Source organism: Narcine bancroftii, chromosome 9 (assembly GCF_036971445.1).
Source record: "Narcine bancroftii isolate sNarBan1 chromosome 9, sNarBan1.hap1, whole genome shotgun sequence".
Classification (NCBI taxonomy): domain Eukaryota; kingdom Metazoa; phylum Chordata; class Chondrichthyes; order Torpediniformes; family Narcinidae; genus Narcine; species Narcine bancroftii.
In genome coordinates, this window is record NC_091477.1 from 44,006,216 (window position 1) to 44,027,361 (window position 21,146).

Genomic DNA, 21,146 nt, shown 5'->3' on the forward strand with positions numbered 1-21,146 from the left:
CACACCCATTACCCTCAATTCCCTTATTGATTAGTAATTAATCTCAGCCCTCAATATATTCATTGGCTCTGCTCCTCGCCCTTTGTTTGAGGTGTTCCAAAGACTCATAATTCTTTGAGGGAAGTAATTCTTCCTCAACTTAACAGAGTATTCCTTAGTCCGAGATCATGACCTCGGATTCTGGACTTTCCCATGCAAGGAAACAAGCATCCCCCTCTCCATTTACTCCATCGAGCTCCCTACGGATCTTACTTTTAAGATCTGTTGTTCTTCCAAACTTCCATAAGTAGAACCTCGACCTGTTTAACCTTTTTCTCCCACTCCATACGAGGAATCATCCTTCCATGAAGGAATAAGAAATTATTTATTGAATATTAAAAGGGCTGGACAGAGAGTGGGCATGGAGAAGACGTTTCCAGTAGTGGTAAAATCTAGGACCAGAGGGCACGGCTTCAGAATAAAAGGATATCCCTTTGAAGCAGTGATGCATGGAGTGAAGAGAAAGGATTTTGGCAGGATCGTCTGGCTTGGGATCAGGAATGAACACTAAGAATTTATGAGATCATCAGTGATGAAAGTGCGGGGGTTCAATGATCGCATGAAGATTGAAACCTTAAAAAGATTATTGCTGCATAAATGGACCTTGTACTCCCTTGTTACAGTCTGAAAAAGACCTCTTAGAGCTTTCATATGCATTGAAAAGATATCAAATTAATGTGTGCCATTTGCCATTGTCATTTACACTCAGTGCTCTCTATATGCTTGTAACTGACATGAAATTGCTAGCAACTGTTCTGCTTTGGACTGTAAATGGCTTCTAAACACAAAACATCTGAGTGCCCCCCTCCTAAACCCAAGAGAATTAAGAACTCTTTCTACTTGCAGAGGGTGAAGAATTGGAATGAACAGATTCAAAGAGACTGGGAAAATAACATGGCGGGCATGTGTAAAAATATTTCCACAAAGGTAACCAACATGGTCATGAAGCAAATTGACCATAAGACTGTAAGGCATAGGAGCAGAAATAGGTTATTCAGCCCATTGAGTCTCTCGCATCATTTTCCCACTCAGCCCCAATGCCCGGCCTTCTCCATATAACCTTTGATGCCCTCGCTAATCAAGAACCTATTAATCTTTCTCTTCAATACACCCAATGGCTTGGCCTCCATAACCGCCTGTGGCAACAAATTCCACAGATTTACCATCCTCTGGCTGAAGAAATTCCTACGCATTTCTTATCCTTCAATTCTGAAGTTGTGCCCTCTTGTTGGAGGCTCTCTCACCACGGGAAACAACCTTTCTACATCTACTCTGTCCATGCCTTTCAACGTTCAAAATGTTTCAATGAGATACTCCCTCATTCTCCTAAATTCCAATCAATACAGGCCAAGATCTGTCATACACTTTCATGATAACCCTTTTATTCCTGGAATCATCCTAGTGAACCACCTTTGAACCCTCTCTAATGTCAGGACATCAAGTGAATCATGTTCAAAAGGGAAGTGGCGAGATAATTTATACAAACTGCAGGGCTGTGGAGATTGAAGAGGGAAACTCATTTTGCAGCATCCTCAAAAACCTTGGAATGGACATAATTAATGGAATCTCACATGGCCAGAGGGAGGGACCAGTTTGATGTGATGGGTTTGCTTCCAGTCTGACAATTTGTTTTAAATTGCCACAGAAGATATAATTTGCAGTTGAAATATCTTGATTTTTTTTGCATTAATTTGGCTGATTTCAAGCAATGCTCTGAGGGAGCAGCAGAACTTTATATACCATCCCTTTTCCCATTATACTCATCTGAGAAGATAAGTAGTTGCATATTGTGGCAATATCAACAAGCTCTGGTCTCAGTTATATAGGAATGAAAAGTACTTGAAAAGATAAATCTTTCTTTCCAGAACTGAGAAGGGGAGACTTACAATCATTACCCTAATATATTTGCCTAATGATACCAGTGTCAGACATTTAGCAGAAATATTCCCCTCCACCTTCTGCATGCAATATTTCTATTTTATTGGTAGCCCCCCCCCAAGGCCTGAAAGTTTATGATGATATACACAGTAGTAAATTCTGCCTCTGGTTAATGAAACATTAATAAATATGCAGAATTTCAAAATTACAACAAAAGAAAATAGTTGCAAGGTATTTCTTTACCAAGTGATTGTTTGAATCTGTAATTTTGTTGACACAAATTAAACTAGGGATCATAAATTCTTTTTAAAGAGCATCAGATTGTCACTTGCTGAAGAAAAGTATGATAAACTTGCAAAAGATCTGCATCAGAAATAGAAGCAGGAGTAGACTATTGGCCCCTCATTCCTACTCCATCAACCAATACTATCATAGCTGGCCTTTTACCTCAGGACCACTCCCCTACACTAATCTCATGCCCCTTAATATACAAATGTCTATACTCAGCAACTGACCCTCCACAGCCCTCTTAGGTATAGAATTCCTTATTTAACAGGGTTCCTTGGAGAAAATGATTTCTCAAATGTAAATGCGACATTCGCACTTACTTTGTTTTGTAACATTTGATGGTATCTTTAATATTATTAACAATTTTCTTCTTGTTTTACTTGGGAGGAAGTAGGTACAAATGGGTCTTCCTGCCATTAAGCCAGGAGAAGCATTCGTTTAAAAGAAACCGATTTCCAACTGACTTCATCTAATAATAAAGATATCAGTGCTCACACCAGAATACTTAAATTTGAATGAAAAGTTAACATGCAAGCTGATCTAACCCTGCAACAATTATCCATCAGTATTTAATGCTTTATTAAAGGATCATGATACACTTCCTGGCACAACTCTGTACACAAGCTGTGGCCAAAGAAAGCCTAATCCTTTCAAATGTATGTGATATAGACAGCAGTGTTTTTTTTTGTTGAAAATCAATGTCTTTCTCATCATCTAGGTCCCTCCTCCCACCCCCTCCCCACGACTTCCACTAGGGTCATGACCCAATACCTGACATGGGAAGACAAGAAGGAATGATTTGCTGCTTGCTGAGGCATGACCTTTCAACCTTAGCCAACAACAACAGTGAAGCAGGACAAAAGTACAATGCTCAAAAGGAAGGGGTGCAGTGAGAGGCTGAGGCTCTGCAGGTGTCTTGGAGGAGTTGGATGGGAGGGGGGGGGAGTAGGCAGGGAGGGGAGAGGGGATCATTCACCAGGAAAACCTGGCAACTCCATTGACAAACATGTCAACCTCCGACAGAGCTTAAAGTCAAAGCCTTTGGGAGGAATATTTGAGGGTGTGGCTTTAAAATGACCAGAAGTCACATCTCAGTTTCATTCTGTGCAAAATAGCACAGAGTTCATACTGTGGGGAAAGAGCAAGCACATTAAGATGGACTCAAAGTCCAAAATGATCATCAACAGTCCTCTCTCGTGTTAAAATATTTAATGATAACTTTTATAGTAAATGACTGATGAAGGTGATATTTCCTTCCTTTTATTGGTTTGATTTGTATCAGGCATCCATGGGAGGACATTTCAAGGTACAACATGGATATTGGACACGAATGGTTTCAACAGCAAGTCCTGATGTGATGTGAATTTGGTGAGGCTTTAACACACACTGGATTGTTTAAAAGGTGTTAAACATGAAGAAGGGTATTTGTTTCCCCCTGATAAATTGTTGGGGAAATACGGATAGAAATATACCATTATTATTGCATAAATCCACCAGCAAATTCAGGGTCTTCAGAATATGCTACTCAATTTATGCCACTCTGCATTGTTTCCTGTGAATGGCACAACATTCCTTGCCTCCCTGCTTTTGCTAAGAACTATAAACATTAATGACATTTTTAACTAGTTATGGAAAGTTTGGAGTTCAACTTGCATCTTCATTGTCAATGCAATAACAATCCAACCTCTGAGGTGCAGAAAGATGTAATCTGTCAACTTGATTTGTTCAATTTCATTCTACCATGGCGTACAATGTTGACAAATTTTAAAATGTAACATTTGTCATTTAATTGATTTTTCTCTTTACTTTTATGCTTTTTATCTCTCCAATCTAATGTTTAGTTGTATCTGCCTAGATTCTAAGGCCCTCTACTACTCTTTAATTCCTCTGCTACGTCATCAATCCTTAAATTTCATTGGTTAAAATGTTGGTCCCACTTCACATGACATTCCCAGAAAGGCAGTTGCCCTTCCATATGGTTATAATCTCACATTTCCACCAAATTCAAAAAAATTTTTTTGGAGAAAATGGGTAGAGAGGAAGGTCCAATGCATGATTTCGGCCAAAAAATGTGCCACATTCAGCAAGATCTGGACCAATATGTTTGCTGGTTAAGGACAACCATTGGAAGGATAACATTCCCTTTTACATACAGCTAAGTTATGCCCATGCAGTAAGTTCCATAACAAAAGAGAAAAGGTATTTATATATGTTAGCACAGTGAGATCCTTGGTATTTAGCCAAGATTGTAACTTTTATAAACCAGTTTTCCATCCATACTACAATGGAGTGTCAGTTTTTACTTTTCTTTGTCCTAATAATTTTGATGTGGAATCAAACCTGTAACTTTAAATCAGAAGGAAGCAACAAAATTAAATTGAAAATTGAATACTACTGTTACGGAGTCCAGAGGACCCCAAAAACTAGCAGCAATAGATATTCACCACAACACAGGGTCACTTAAACAAAAAGTAGTTTTTAATTATAATTGAACAAGAAAACAGAATTAAATTTTAACTTATTGCTAACAACTTACTTAACCTACCTAAACCTACTTAATTTCCCCACCCCCCCCTCTAATATTAAACTCAGGTGTGTGTAATGTATATTTAAGATTAGAAAAGTTCTTTGGATCACAGTCCAATCTCACTGGTTCCAGGCAATTCTTGTACTGTGCACAGAAGTTAGCATTAACAAAGTTCACCAGTCTTTGGTGCTTAACAGGCAAATGGTTACCACTCAGGATGGTACTTGCTGGTTTTCATAGAGAGATTCTTTTTCCAGGACATCTGCAACTGATTCCTTCTCAATCAGTCTTCCTGACAAAATTTGCCCCCTTCAAGGTTCTCCAGATGATCCTCTTTCTTTCAGATCGCCAGTCTTCTCCTTCGACCAGGCAGCCTTCGAAAATTTGCCAGCTTGTTCTTCTGGAACTGATTTCTGTGTCTCTCCTCTCTGTTTCACTCCCTCCCTCTCTGAGAGCAAAACTGTTCTCTGCTGCCTGCAAATATCACATGTTCCCAGGCAAGCTGTATGTTGTTACTTTGTTGCTTTCTGCAAAAAGCGTTCTGCAAAAGTCCTGCAAAGATTCTGTTTTAAAATGTGTGTGTCCAAGCTGCTCTAACAATTCCTCCCAAACCACCTCTAAATACTCTGTCACACTACCCTTAGAATTGATGGATTATCAGTTAGTATAAAGTTGATTATATAAATAGACCAAGGTTTCAACAGGTGAAGTGAACAATTCTTGAGCTGAAGTCTTGTTAGTCGTTCTCAGCGATGAAAATGGACCTCAGTATCATGAGATTTAGAATTATGAAAACAATTATGATACATATTCAAAATGGTCCTCATTAATTCCTGTGAGGAAATGATCAAATTCAGCTGTGCCAATAATATCCTTCACAGTCATATGTCCAGACTCTGTTAAGGATTTCAAGAAAGTATGAAAAGCAACTTCTGACCACGATGCTAATGTTTTGGAGAGTAGAGAAGGGGAAAAAATTATACGTTATAAAAGGACTTTTTGTGTATATAGAATCTGCTTATTCTTCGAAACTATCTCTTGATATCCTGCAAGGATATTGTTGTTTAATAAATGGAATCAAAGATCCTGAAATTTCAATGCATTGCAATTCCCTACTCCCATTAGACACTGCCTGCCTAGTCCATTTACCTTTGTTAAGATTAAAAGTTGCAGCTAGTCTCAGTTTCCCAATCAGGCACTCTTACTTTAACCTTGTTTGCTGTCTCAGCTGGCAGCAAACATGGGCCAATCCTGGGTCACAAAGTGTTAATCCTTGCCCTCTGGGAACATGGCAACAACAAACACAAGACTCAGGCAGCCTGCCTTTCTCCATAGGTGCTGGCCTGGAATTCCCTTATTCCTTCAGAGAGAGGGAGTCTCACACTGGGAAGCAGACAAAGCTATTTCATCTTCCAACCATGACAGATCAAGAAACTTATTAAGATGTCATTTATCTCCAGCTGTGTTAAAAAGATGCACCCCATTATTTAAAGTTATGAATAAAATGCAACCTGCTCTTTATGCCTTTTAACTTGCCCAACAGAGATAGATCTTGGTCTGGGTTTGCTGGACTGACAAAATCTCTATTGTAATGTACATTTCCTAATCAGGAGCTGTGAGAGAGTGTGGGGGGTGTTTTGGATGTCAATTTTGTTTCCACAGCATTTTGACAGGGTGTTCTTTTTCAGATTGGTAACTAGAAAAGCTCTCAATCTTTCTACAAGGAAGAACTCAGATTTGAAAAAAGTTAAACAAATTGACAAATATCAAAAAGAAACCAAGTGTGAAAAGCAGAGCAATGTTCAAACTGAATGTCTTGCTGGATACTTTACCCAAATATAGAGTTAACCCAGTATATCAACATACACTGTTGTCATCATAAAATTGGTTAATCACTAACCTTGTGATTTCTCATTGCGTCTGCCATCACAAACTTTCTCTCATTAGTTTTTAAACAGAACTCAGGTTTTTTTAAAAATACAAATCTCATTGATGGTATCTGCACTGCCAAGTCTAACATTTGCAATGAGGTGTTCCAATACAGGGATCTGGCAGTTATATATTCCTTCCAAGTGAACAAATAGGAGCAGCAACAGCTCTTCATTTATTATGTCTAATTGTGTCTAGATGCTGAACCACCAGCTCTTTCTTCTTTGGCTTGGCTTCGCGGACGAAGATTTATGGAGGGACCAGCTCTAAGGTTCCACTAAATATGCAGGCTCCAATGTTAAAAAAAAACAACCTTTTTGGAGTTCCATTTAGTGGCTGAAAAACTCCATACACTGAATGCTTATTTACCCTTTTCAGATGAATAATTCCCGTCTTTTAATCTTCTGAGCTGACCCAAAGTTCCTACAAGCAAAAATAAATTGCTGGGAGAAGAGTTTATCATAGTTTCTTCCCCCATGCACTTAGTTTTAAACATAATGTATATCTACAGTAGAAGTCCGAAAATCCAGTCTGCTCAGGGACTGGGTTGATCTGGATTTTTGGAATATCGAGGAGTACTTTTAAAATGCAGATTTAAGAAGGACTAAAGCAGAAATGAACAGGTAAATTTTGATAGTTCATTCATCAGCAAATACAACATGCTTCGTTTATCAAAATGAGCAGTTTCAAAGAAAATGAAAAATGCTGCTATGAAGCTGTGGCGCTTACGCATGCACGCACGCACGCAAAAGCCCTCTAAATTTTAGAAGTCTGAGAGTTTTCAAAAAGTCCGGTTTCTCGGGTGATCTAGATTTCTGGCCTTCGGATTTTTGGACTTCTACTGTATATTTTCACAGTGATATGCAATTTAGTCGTAGCGAAGGGGTGGAATGTTTTTTTCTGGCTCCTTTTTTCAAAGTTCTTGTATTTATTTAATGTATCTTTGTTTTGATTAGACATCCTAGAACTTGAGGATCCTGATTAAAAATAAGGTGGGTCAATGTACTAAGGAACACAGATGCAATGGTTCCCAGTTAAAAATCCCAATTAGTTCAAATCATTTTCCAATGAACTTCGAACGATCCAAACTGTTAGAAAGCAGCTGAGTGAGAATTTTGACTGAGGGCAGGAATAAACTGATCAAGTGGTCCATCACAGATCAGAGTCAAATCTGAGGATGAATAAGTGCCAAATTCTAGCTGGAGCTCATCTTCCCTGCTGAAATAGCATTAAATGACATGCTAATTGAGAAAACAAGATAAGGAAGTGCTACAGCATCTGAAAGATCACTACTTTAGTACTTTTTGGATATCAGGCAAAGCAAGCAAGTGCCTAAACATTTATTGTGATTCACCAGATGGGCAGAATAACAAGAGCTAAAATGTTGTTAATTCCACAATAATCTTTTCCATTTATTAATGAACAAATCTGAAGTTTAAAAAAAAATCACAGAGATCTTTCTCAAAGTTGATTTGGAATAATGTTGCTTTGTTAATTGACCATTCTCTCATCACCTCCACTGAACTCGTGAATGTTTAATCTTCACACACCACCTGAGTAGACATTAACCTCCTTAGACTACACAGAGTCTCTGCTGATCTGTCTCCTAGTTTTGTCTCTGCATTTATATTCTAATGGAATCCTTTTATAAAATTAGAAGTGTAATTACTAACAGTAAAGTTCATTCTTTCAAAGAGCTGGTTTGATGTAATTACTGTCCCTAATTTGGTGCTATTAATGCAATGAGTACAGTCTTTGTACCAGCTTTGTATTCCATTATGCAACAAGTGTTGGTCACGATGTATGTCTGCGAGTCAAAAGGTTGTGTTGTTGAGCACTGGATGGATGGATTAAACTATTTTGAAGTGGAGCATGAAGGTTTTCTGGGATCCAGACAGCATTTATCCCTCAACTTCAATAAAAATGGACTATCAGGTCATTGCCATGTTGCTATTTGTGTCCTATTCTCATTTTTGATGCTGTGTTTTCTTACAGAACAAAACACCATTGACCTATTTCTTCAGAGGTTCTTCATTATGGTAAGTACTCACTTAGAACAAACTCCACAATCAGCTATTGGTTTCTCCTGCTTCACATTATCTCATTTGTTTCGACAAATAAATACTGGAGGAATTCAGCATCCATGTGTAGAAATGATCAGTCAACATTTCACATCTGAACTCTTTATCAAGAAGGGCATAATATTGTATAATATATAAATAAACACACATATTGCCCCCTTTGGAAAAGGTTGTCTCCTGTGTAATCAAGCCTCCCCAGTGAGTCCTCGTATTCCCTCCCAACCACCATTCCTCCCCCACAGTCACTTTCTGTTGTACCCAACACCTCTTCCCTCACCTCCATCCAAGCCTCACATCATCCAACATTAATCTACTGCATCCACTGTGGCCTCCTCTACATAGGTGAGACCAAACACAGATTGGGTGACTGCTTCACCAAACACTAAGTGGTGGTCTAAACTTGAGCTTCGTGTAGCCAACTATTTTAACTCCCCCAATCATTCCTACAGTGACATGTCTGTTCTTAGCTTCATCCATTGTCAGGTTGAGGCCAAAAGTAAACTTGAGGAACACGCATCACATTCCTCCTGGACAGCCTTAAAACCAATGGCATGAATGTTGATTTTTCTAGTAATAAGTTAACCCCTCGCCCATTTGATTTCACTGCTTCCACCTCATCTTTACCTACCCCTGCACTCATCTTTTCTTTCCTTCTCTGCAGCTTTTCTTTCTCCCTTTCACCACCTCAACCCCCACTGTCCCCTTATTAATGGTTTCTCCCTCTCCCTGTCTCTTCACCTCTCTCACCTTTTGTTCTATTACTTCTGACTCTCCATCAGCTTCTTTCCCCCTTCATATATGTAATATAGCCCCTTTTATCTATCCGAAATCAAACACAAAACCCAAAATATTGACTACCCGTGGATGCTATCTGACCTACTGAGTTCCTCCAGAAATTAATTGCCTGTTCCTTACCTCAGATACCTGCAACATTAGCCTCCCAATCTCGCTATCTCTGTAACTTCCTCTGGCTTAATTTGATGATTACTCCTTCTGCTGCCTGTATTCTGGTCTGTGGTTTCTTCCCTCGTTTTGCAGCCACTCCACCTCTCTGAAAGCAACCTCGTTGACAAAGGATTCGGTCACCAATCCTTGATGTCAATTTTTGTTTGGTAATGCACCTGTAGTGTATCTTGGGACATTCGAGGTTAGTATTGTAATGTGTTAATGTTCCTCACACTCCCACCCACCCCTTCTACCACCATCCTCAGATGCAAAGGATGCTAAATGCAAATTAGTCTTTCTTTCATGCACACATCTCCTACACTCCTACAGATTCAGTGTCAGTTAATTACAGCTTTTCCAGATTGCTAGAGTTTTGCACATGGAATCAGTTTTAATAAAAACAGTCAACATTGACAAAAACACAGATCCAATGCCAGTGATAAAAAGTATGGGTACAAGACTTGGATCGCAGGAGTGCATTTCTCCCCTTACTACTGCAGGTTTATTACTAAATAGACTTGTAACTGTTTTCCATTAGGAAGAACAATTTTATGTTTTGCCAGCAATAACTGAGGACCCATCTGCTCAGCTGGTCACTCGCGAACACATTCTGTAGACAAGTGTCTACTGAAGTAAAGTCATTGACGAAATGTAAAAATAAATAGCACATTTCATTATTCTACATGGACTACAAAAGAACACAAATGTTTTTCATGTGCATTTGGTTGTTAGATGCAGATTTGTAGTACTTTTACCAATTAGGGTGCAATGTGCAATTGAAGCAAAAAATAAAAATGAGCTTAATCCAATGAAATCTGCATAACAAAATGGCTAGACTGCCGACTGATTCCTTCAGCATAAAACAGATTGAAAATAAAGAGTAGCTACAAAGTGTACAGTGAAAGCTTTCACTAATGAAGAATTGAACTTTAGAGTTTCATACAATCCTGAAAACAAACTAAGCAGTGCACCTTAGAGTGAAGAAGGGTGGGGAGATGGACAAAGATGCTCCTTCTGTGACCAAAAGCCTGCTAAACAATCATTCCTTAATTGCCTTCATGTCTGCAACAATTAAATATTCCTGAAAATTAGCCAAGCTCCTTCGCCCTCCATTCAAGAGGAGCAGAGCAGAGTTGCTTGCAGGCCGTGTGAACTCCACGCCTCGTCTAGGCTGCTATGTGTGAGACGCTCACTCCATTCATAATAAACTGACAGCTTCTGTTTCTGGTGCCACAGATAGCAGTGGGGAGGGGAGTTGGATTGTCCTTTCCAGAGTGGTAGGCTTGCCTCCTTTCCCTCCCCCCACCCCCTGTCCTCCCCAGTGCCGTCCCTTTCCTTCTGAGGATTTGGCCTGGGCCACCATCCTCATGTTAGAGCCCAGAATATTGAAGGATAGAGTGACACGCAGAATTGAGCCTGAGCGGGTGCTCTTTATACACAAATGTACACATTTCCCAGGGACAATAAATAGGCCACCACTGAAAGGCAGGCTAGATTACAGTACACATTTATCTGGACAAAGGCCTCTCTCTGGGACGAGACTCTGGGTGCAGCGTGTGAGCCAGCCTAATGAGATCTCACGCAGAAAACTCCCTCTGTAATTACACAATATCCTAGATACCTCCTTTCACCCTTGACAAACTGAGAACCATTGAAATAATCTCAAGTGCCTTAGAAATTATTAGGCTGTCTCCTAACTAATCCATTTCCCTTATCAGATTCATTTTTCACAGAATGCAATGGTTTATCTTACATTTATCAATTAATGTCTTAAATATGTATTCATCTTTTCAAAATAATTGAAGATGAACTTCTAGAAATGATTGTTAAAGCCGTTGGTGGCTGAGACAGACGAGGCAGATCAGGTATAAATCCTGATTAGCAGATCCTCAATGGCATCACGATGTCCACTCCTGTAAGTTTCATCCTTGGTGTGTGCTTGTTACTTTATTTAAAATCAGATTGCAAGTGATATTTCTCACTCTTGACTACAGCTGGAGGTGCACGTGCGTAGCTGTGAGGTGAATACAGCAAATGGCCAAATGAACCAGCAGTAGTCACTGTTCAGGCTTGGTCATGAACAATAACCACTTCGGCAAATGATTGAAATTGGTGCCCGATGAATGAGGTCCAAGAAATAAAACATTTCTCTTGTTCTTTCCTGACTGCTGTATCCTTCCTACTCTGTAAATCTGCAGCTCCAGAGATCTGGGTTTAATCCTGACCTCTGGAACTTTGAGTCTGGAGGTTACACACTCTCTCTATGATCACATGCATTTCCTCTAGGTACTCCAGTTTAACCCCGTATCCTGAAATTAGTTAATTGCCTGCTACAAAAAAAATGCCTCCAGTATTCAACTGTGTATGTGAGCAATAAAATTTGGGGAAAGCCAGAGAGAATGTGGGGAGAATAAAATGTAGAGTTAATTAGTGCAATTGGTGGTTGACAGTTGGAGTGAACTTGGAGGGTCAACAGGTCTATTTCCATGCTTCATGGCTCTGAGGTTCCAAACTGCTAACGTTTATATAGGGAGCAGAGAACATCTGCTAAAATTGTATGGGTGAGCTTCCTTTCTTTCTCTCTCTGTCCTGAGCTAGTAACTCCCATCATGGTAGAACTATATCAGCCACAGTAACACTGAATGCGTCAGTCATGTGTCCATTGCACAGGTGTTTATGGCTGATGAGTGAAGTGAAGCCAGAGAACCAGGAGAGCCAAGATTCAGAGGATGGGGTGACAGGTAGTGATAATCGAGTGCCCCCCCCCAGCCCCAAAACCCTTACAATGGCCCAAATGTCTGACCAACCCTGAGTAAAATATCCTTCACTCCCCACCCGAACATGTGATGGTAGATCTGAAGGAGGTTTTTTACAGTCACAAGTGAGACCAACTTAAAGGTTCTCAGCAGATGGCTGCTCCAGTGCGGAAACAGGTTCCGGAATAGGCAAAGGTTGGACAAAAGCCTGGTGAATAGTAAACAAGAGCTCTGTAGGCAGAGGAGGTGAGGAACCAGTTCAATTGTCTTGAGATAAGCATTATTTGATCCAGAACCAATTAATTCAGACTTAGTGCTGTTATTGATCCTTCTTAGTCTATGAGGCTTAACATAATACTCAGTATATTTACCCATTGATTCATTGGGAGAGTTCTGAAAGATCAGCTCCATCCACATTTCAATACGAAATCAAAGTAACCCCATTTTGTTGGACTTACCGAGCTGAGAATTCTTTTCTTCCAATTGTGATACAGTGGGCCTTGACACACTGAGTGTAATGAGGGCAAACAAGCAGAGACACCGTTTCCACAGCCCGTGGCTCATTCCTCTTTCTTTGGTTGAAGTTCAAAGAAGTTATTAACTTTCCAAATCTTGGTAGCTCAGCTGCTCTGGGCACTCATTCAGAAAGTGATGAAGGTACCTCTAACTTTTTTTTTGGTACCTTAGCTGTTTTTTTCCAGTTACTGGCAAGGATCTGCATATGAGCTCTTGAACTGCTGGAGATCTGCTGGAAGAGAACACAAAATGATCACAACAAAATAATAAGCTCCCCGGGTACACGTGTTCCAGCAGGTTTCTCAAGTTGAAAGCAGTATTGCCCTGCATATCGGCCAATTGAAATGGCTCGTCTCTGCCACATTTGAGTGATCGGTTTATAATCATGATCTCTGATTATGCAGAGAAGTCATGGGAGGATGTCAGACAGAGAGACCATGTATGGTTATGTTTATCTTACTGGGATCAAACTTTGACTGAATACCAGAGGATATCAAAGCATCACAGAGTCAGAGCCAATCTCTGCCTGAATGAGACTGTCACTGATCAACATAAATGGTGAAAATGATCAGAATGTCTATCTGGCATTAACAGAAACTCTTGTCATCCACCATTGTTTATCCTGTGAATGTCAGTAACCATTCCATTTATCTTAACTGCAGGATGTAAAAAGCTAAATGAAATCTAAATAACTGATGTTCAGGGACAGATTTTCTTTCTCACTATCCTCGAAGATAATATGGCTTGCAGACCCTCTGTGTTTTACAAAACTTGTATGATATTTATTCTGCTGACACCAGTAGGATGGAAATGGGAGGCAGTTTATTCATCTGATGACTTTTGTTTAATATACTTATAACTCATGAGTCAGGACACCTGGCATTATTATGACCTACCGACTGTGGATGGGATAAATCACAGGATGAAGACGTCTTTTTCTCCATCCATTCAGGATGTGTGCATTTTCTCCTTATTTCAGTACCAAGCTATTTCTTGTCACTTTACCTCCAATAATTTGCTGCAAACCTCATTTCAAATGTTGATCATTGTGAAGTGAGTAGAAATATTTTGTGCGCATTATTGCGTTTTAACCCCATGCTGCTGTCATCAGGTTCTCATGCACACACGAGCTGAACTACCTACTTTATCACTGTTCCTGTATTTTTTTAAAAAAGAGCATGATCAGATAAATTTGAATCACCAGAAAATTGGATCCTTTGCTGTTCATCAAGGTCAGGCCATCCTACTCAGTGTCCTTTACACATATTTATTTATTTTGTTACTTCAACCATGTACCTGAGCATTGATAAGAACTTGAAAAAGTCAAACAAAACATACATGCAGCCAATCCATGAAACCCAAAATGTGCCCAGATTCTGTTTAACTAAAGGACTGTATTATTTATTGCCATCCTCACAGTGAGTTGACAATGGAGAATTACTTTGGAAAAGTATGAACAATGAGTAATTGATACATTGAGTAACTAAAATACACTCACACAGATTCATGGATCACTGATTCATGGTGAAAATGGCAAAATTTCCCATATTTGAATTGCAAAGCATTCCTACATTGATACTGTAAAGGGACTTTCTAAAAACATATGAGATATCATTAACAAGGCACTTTAATGCACTATTGTTTAGAGGGTAAATATATTGCTCTTTGTAGCATTCAGCAACACACATTGGGAAGTTCTCAAGTGAAATTATCGGAAATTTACTAAATTAGTTAATCCCATCTGGGCTACGACAATGATTAAAGATGCTTGGATCCTGAAAGGAAATATTAGCCTGGTTTCTGCATCTGTCCACCATCCATTAACTCTGTCGTGGAGTGCATTCAGGACATTATTGAATGAAGAAAGATTTTTGGTTCTATTATATGTTCCTGTGGTTGGAATAACTTGTTCTTATTATAAAATCTTGAGGGAACGTAGATCCCACCAACGTGTGGAGGGTGAAACTAGCTAAAGCAGGCAACTTCCAAAGTAGGGGCAGAACTGGAACGCCAGTCTATTGCAGCTTGTTAAGTGGATGCCATCTCCTCCTATTATAAGGTCTCTAATATCATACACAATGAATGCTCACTCAATGTGGTGGCCTCAGACAGTCAGCTCTGGTTTTGAAAGGGACAACATGCCCGCTTCCCCTTCCCCACCCCCTCAGCTCCTGACTGCCATCCCCCCTCCAAACTTAAAATCACAGGAAAAGATGCTGTATGGTTGATTAGTTTCTTTAACTAAGGAGTACAACAGCAAACAGTTGTGAAAGCAGCCAATCTTGACTAACAGCGGGCCCACTGTTCACTGAAAAAAAGCGTGTCCGTCTTGCTCTCACTCTCTCTTCCTGTTGTTTTAAACTCAGGATCCAAAGGAGCTTTGCTCAAGACAGGGGAACGATTCTTCTTTCGTCCGCTCTCACTTGTCTGGCCATCAAGGGCCATCTGTTCATTCTGCCGTTATCACAGTGTTGACAAAGAACCCTCTTACTTTCTAACATGATTCCGAACACAAGGGCTTCAACCGCCTTTCCCAACCAACACACTCATCCGCCTACTACTTCATACCCCTCCTGAAATCCCAAAGATTCTGTCTCCGATATCTCAGCGCTCGTTGTTTATCTCTTACGCTTGTCACTTGTCTCGCATTTGTCAAGCGTCAAGTGGAATAAGACAGAGCCCTTGCTTGTCAGCTAGTCTGCTGAATATTTAAGAAGGACCCCATTGGGCATTCTGATCTGGCTTCTTGCTGTGACCTAAAGTACCTGACTGCTTTATTCTTTTTTAAACATGTGCCACTGTGAAGAGGTTATTGATACTGATTTTTAGTGGATTCAATCTATAGCCACACATTCAGTATTTATTCAGTCCATCAGAGATCAGAACATACCCAGCATTGGATTCTCAATCAAGCTAAGGTGATGCAATTGGTCTCCCTGTTCCTAAATAAATAAGATATTTTCAATCAACTTCAGCAATTCAAGTCATATGAAAACAGAAAAACACAAAAGCTGCAGATGAGGGCAGGTTTATGTTTGGCGATGATGTCTCCACAGTTGGATAGCCAGCTAGCATAAAGACCTAGCTAAGAATGTGATTATGGATCTGATGTTGAACCTGACAACACCTTTAAGCAAAGTGGGAGAAAAATGAGAAAGAACATTTTAAATTCACATCAAAAAGCGGACTCCTGCGAGTTAGATCAGACTGATGTTGATGAAATTCTGCCTTATTTCAGCCTGACCAAAAATTGATAGAGAGGGAAGCCTTTGGGTACACACACACACACACACACACACACACACACACACACACACACACACACACACACACACACACACACACACACACACACACACACACACAGAGCAAGATAAACAGACCCCAAGACATAAAGCAAGAAAAACAGATAAGCCCCAAATTAACACATAAGAGTGATCACATGAGTGCAAGGTACAGAGACTCAGATTAGAGAGTTGCCTGGGACAGCCAGGCTCCAGGATGGCACAGATAACAGTGAAATAAACAGAACCCAGGCTGATATGCAGGGTAAAAGATGGATAGGACTTAGATTAGCACACAAAAAGAACATTCTGAATTCCCTGCAATGCCCACAATCAGTCAGGGCAATAGAATTGTTTTTATGAACAGGGAGATCCAATACCATTCAGAATTATCAATCCAAGAATTCACATGGAAATGAACAAATCGCCCTCTTTAAACAAAAATGTCCAAAAAGAAGAAAATATGGAAAAAGTAATTTGAATTAAATTGTGAAGATTTACTCAAAGTGTAATTTTCTTCATACAAATAATCACCAAAATCTGAAGTAAATTTCCAAGTAGAAACAATGGTAGTGACAACCTTGAAATCATTCAGAAAAAAAAAAGGTGTTTTAGTGGGATAATGCTAATTATCTCTCAGAGTGAACCAGTATAAGTAAACTGGTCTTCCTCATATGTAAATGTCTTAAGACTGTTGATCTTACATAAATGCATATGTGGATGACCAATATCAAGCATCTTTTAATCACAAAATTATTCAGCCTGCTAGGCAAATACTGTAAATTAAGCATTCCTTTAGAAAACAGCTTTTGGAGATTCACTTGTGGTGATACCACACTCACACAAGTTGTTCACTCTCTCTCTCTCACCACATTGTTCCAATGTTCAAGATACAGTATGTACAAACTAAGTTAAAGAAGCCATGGCAATTGTGTTGTTTCTCAGCTGGACTAAATATAAAAATATTAAATAAAATACACAGGTAACAAATAAAAAGCCTCATTACAATATTAAAAAGCACTAAATGACAGTTTGTTGAACATTCTGGTTTCATGGAGTGAAACACGGAACTCTGCATACACTGTGATTGTAGTAAAAACAAAAATGCTGGAAGAACCCAGCAGGTCTTGCAGCATCCATAGGACGTGAAGATAAATCCTGAGCCCTTCTTCAAGGAATCAAACAAATTTTAATAGGTCCAATATACTTGCAATGTCTCTCAGTAAAATGTATGGGTAAAAATGACCATCACTCGTCTATTATTCACATTTAGCATAATGTTGTCAAACGTTACCTTAAACTTCAAAACAACACAAGCAAGTTCCATAGGATTCCGATACCAATATTGTAATTTTTCCCAGCATTCACAAATGATCCTGGCTGGGGTTGGGTGAAATGAAATTAGGAGCTAAAAACCTAGACGTTTCCAACCCCTAGTTTAAAAGGTGCTGAGTCTGAACAGTTTGCCCTCTCCACAATCAGAAATCAAAAAGATAATATTCCTCATCTGACATCCCATAATCAGTCGTCAAGGAGTTTTTAGGTGGGTGACTGAAGGACAGCCAGTGTAGGAGGTGGATAAACCTTATGATGTGAGGTAATGTTCTGACCTTCAAATCACTATCCCCTATCTCTCAGCTTCTAAACAAAAATGATACACCCAACTTATTCGGCAATTTAGTCAATATTTTATAAAGCCACACAGGCACATGAAATAGATCATACAAAATATTTCTGTACATCTCAGGTCAGCCAGTCATTTCTTCAGGTATTCTTCTAAAATTGTGAGTACATGGTGTCTCGATTTGGTTATTTTATGCATCAATTTCAAATAGGAACAGCACATGCTAACCTTACCTGGAACTACTGAACCACAGCTGCTCACATGCATATTGATCAAGGAGAACTTGTGCTGTACCACTAGAAAGCAATGCATATGGATTGGGAAAAAGCTTCATTCAACACCATCTGGAGGCTCCTGGCCGCTGATGGGGTCTATCCATTTCCTCTAAGGAAGTTGATTTTTTTGCTGGTAGGACGAAGGAGCTGAGTCTCTTGATTTATATCCATCTCCTCATTAAATTCCAAATGATCCTATCTCACCAAGTTCATTCTGACTATATGAATTAGTCGCTCAATCCAAGGCAAATCTTTTGCGAAACGATACTTCTATTCACAGAAGCAATTCTTCTCGGAACTGATTTTGAACTGACAGAAAACATAGTGGTTTGCAGCTCAGAAAAAGAGCAAGTTGAGAAAGGAGTGAGATTTGAGGTCTCATGAGCGAATGCGAGAAAGAGAAAGGCTACAAATACATATGCAAGTGAGTTACGAGATTTTGGGGGAGATTAGTGCAAGGAATGGAAGCAGCATTACATAAACAATATTGTAATGAGACGTCTTCACAGAGTAGTATTCAAATTACATGATAATAGCTTTTGGGATAAAAGTGCAGCCAGGAAGTATTAGTTCTGTGAATTCAGGGTAAATAAACACATTACCAGCCAGAGAATAACCATTGACATGGAAGTGCAGCCAGGAAATTAATATTTCTGTGTAAGGAGAGGAAATGCACACGATGCAGCAAACGTAGAGTATTTAAAGAATTGATTGCAGGAAATTCTAATAATGATCAACATGTGGTTTATTTCCAAATAAAATACTGGTGACAGAAACCCAGGAATAATTCAGGAAGTAACAGGATAAGTAACTCGGTGGAGTTGGGATCTCAGAAGTTACTTCACACTGCAAATTCATGAAAACTGCGTCAGGCACATCAACAATACATCTCTCTGCACACTTTCCGACATCTTTAACAGAGGGAAATAATTCTGGGGTTTTTTTTCCCCAAGGGAAATGTTTGGGCTGTATAGTTATAAGATAGAAAACAGAATTGTTCTTTAAAAAAAAAATCAGTCAAGTTCGGTCGACGCAATGATTTGAGACCCAGATTAAATAAACTGTGTAATGATTCCTGCTGTGTATGACACATCCCTCATAAGGGTCTAAAATTGCGGACTCTGTTGGTCAGTTCGTCTTTCTTTCATATTCCCATTTTACTTCAGTCCCCAAACCAGACCTCTGGAAATGATATTATTTCCACAACTTGAAAGTTTAGGAATTGGTCGATTCCCCTCATTTCTCTGATTCTTTCTCCCCCCCCCCCCCCCCCGTAAATGCTGCGTTAAGAAATCAGTAACCGAAACATCCAGGAGAGGTCTTTGGATTTTCCATCGGGTCAGTAGACCCTTGAGCGTTATGTCCGCACGACTCAGCTGGCCCGTCACAATCTGTCTCTTCTGGAGTTTCCTACAGTGCAACCACATATTTGTATAAATACTGCATTCAAAAAATATATCCAGGAACACTCACACACGTTCATTGCAAGAAGCCTACCTCTTTCAGAACCGGAGCTCTCCCAGGTGAAGCAGTATCTCAGAGCTTGGCTAGAGTCTGTGGCTTGATCCACATGCCTGCCCTCTCTCCATCCAGGTACTCGTGCGCTGATACAGAACCAACCCCGTCCAATTGTCACCCCTCAGGACAAGGTGACAAGATTTTTTTTCAAAAGGCTTCCAGAAATTCTTCTCGTGCCTTTGCAGTCAGTGTCTCGAGTTCATCTGAAGAGTCACCTGTGTGAGTGGGAGGCTCCAAGAGAGGGGGAAAACACAAGCACGGTGACACCAGGAAGAGTTCCAATCAGTTTTCGACCCCTGTCTCCAATTCTCCAGGAAAAGCTGCCTCTGCTTGATCGCTGAAAAATTCACTCCTCTTTGGCAGTGCCACCGATCACTGAAATAATCACTAGTGCGAAAACAAAAGCTGCAATTTATAAACTGCTGGTAGAATCAGGAGGCGGCGGTACCTGATAACAGCTCCTTCCAGCCTTCAGCCTGCATACCCTGGCCGTCACACATGCACGACACAGTAAATCCAAAGTCAACAGCACCCAGATCTCGGCGGGAAGAGAGTTGTTTGCACACTTGGAACAGAGAAGAAATTGTTCTCTTTTAGTCCAAGTCTGAAGCCGTTCTGGTCCTGGTTACAGGACTCTTCTGCCGATGGAAAGTGTTTCAACGTTTGGACTCACACTGTACACGAGAGGTCATGTGGAGCGCCCACTGCCCCAGCCCGTTCTCTCGCTCTCTCTGCACGCTGTCTGACTTGAGACAGAGTTGCCGGAGCTTATGCCCTTAAGGGGTCACTCGCATTAGAAATCTCAATTAGCAGCTTTCGCGTTACACCCACTGTTTGCTGGAAGATTCTATCTCTCACTCACTCTGAGTTAACAATAGCTCTTAAAGGGAGCTGAAAGAGAGGGGTGGCTCCAATCCCCTGGCACCTCCTTCCACCCCCCAGCTCCGCGGTACAATCCTTTCACACACTGGAAGGAGAAAGGATTGCGTTTGTCCTATCTGTGGAGAATAGGATTAACCCTTTTCAATACGGGCTTCTTGCTGTAACAATGACAACTTGCTTTCTGCTACAGTACATAGTCATTTACAAAACACAGTAACCCTCCAAGAGATTGACAGAGGGGTAATTTTTGGTATATCTTTAGTACTTGAGGAGAATTCTGAGAGTTCATCACCCTTAAACGATACATACATTTTTGGCCCTTTTTTCCCCCTCTCTGAAACATCATTCCATGCAAAAACAAAAGGTTGGCCTGAACTTTGTGAAAACATTTCCCATGCCCACACCTCTTTAATACCTGCTCACTCTGACTGACAGTCTGGAAATTTGATCATGGGTATTGATTTGGTAATTCATATTTTTATTTTCTCACCTCTCCAGTACTGGATGCAAGCTTATGTGCTGGCTGCTCTCCAATACCTCCCAGAAGGGAGATATTCCTTTAGGTTACTGTTTCACTGAATTGGTTGCCTCGAGATGTCTCCAC

General features: G+C 40.1%; 1 protein-coding gene across 3 annotated transcripts in view; it reads right to left on the bottom strand.

Moving 5' to 3' along the window:
* Nucleotides 1-20,395, bottom strand: part of LOC138743478 (fibroblast growth factor receptor 4-like) — a 58,836-nt gene extending 38,441 nt beyond the window's left edge. For 2 of the 3 annotated variants that reach the window (XM_069898923.1, XM_069898920.1), the window contains exons 1-2: nucleotides 19,640-20,395; nucleotides 12,902-13,191 (exon numbers count right to left, since the gene is read on the bottom strand). In XM_069898923.1, coding sequence (XP_069755024.1) covers nucleotides 12,902-13,007 — 106 coding nt within the window. In that variant the 5' untranslated portion in view covers nucleotides 13,008-13,191; nucleotides 19,640-20,395. The remainder of the gene's footprint in view (nucleotides 1-12,901; nucleotides 13,192-19,639) is intronic. The other variant, XM_069898921.1, reaches the window with a different exon arrangement.
* Nucleotides 20,396-21,146: the final 751 nt, after the last annotated feature.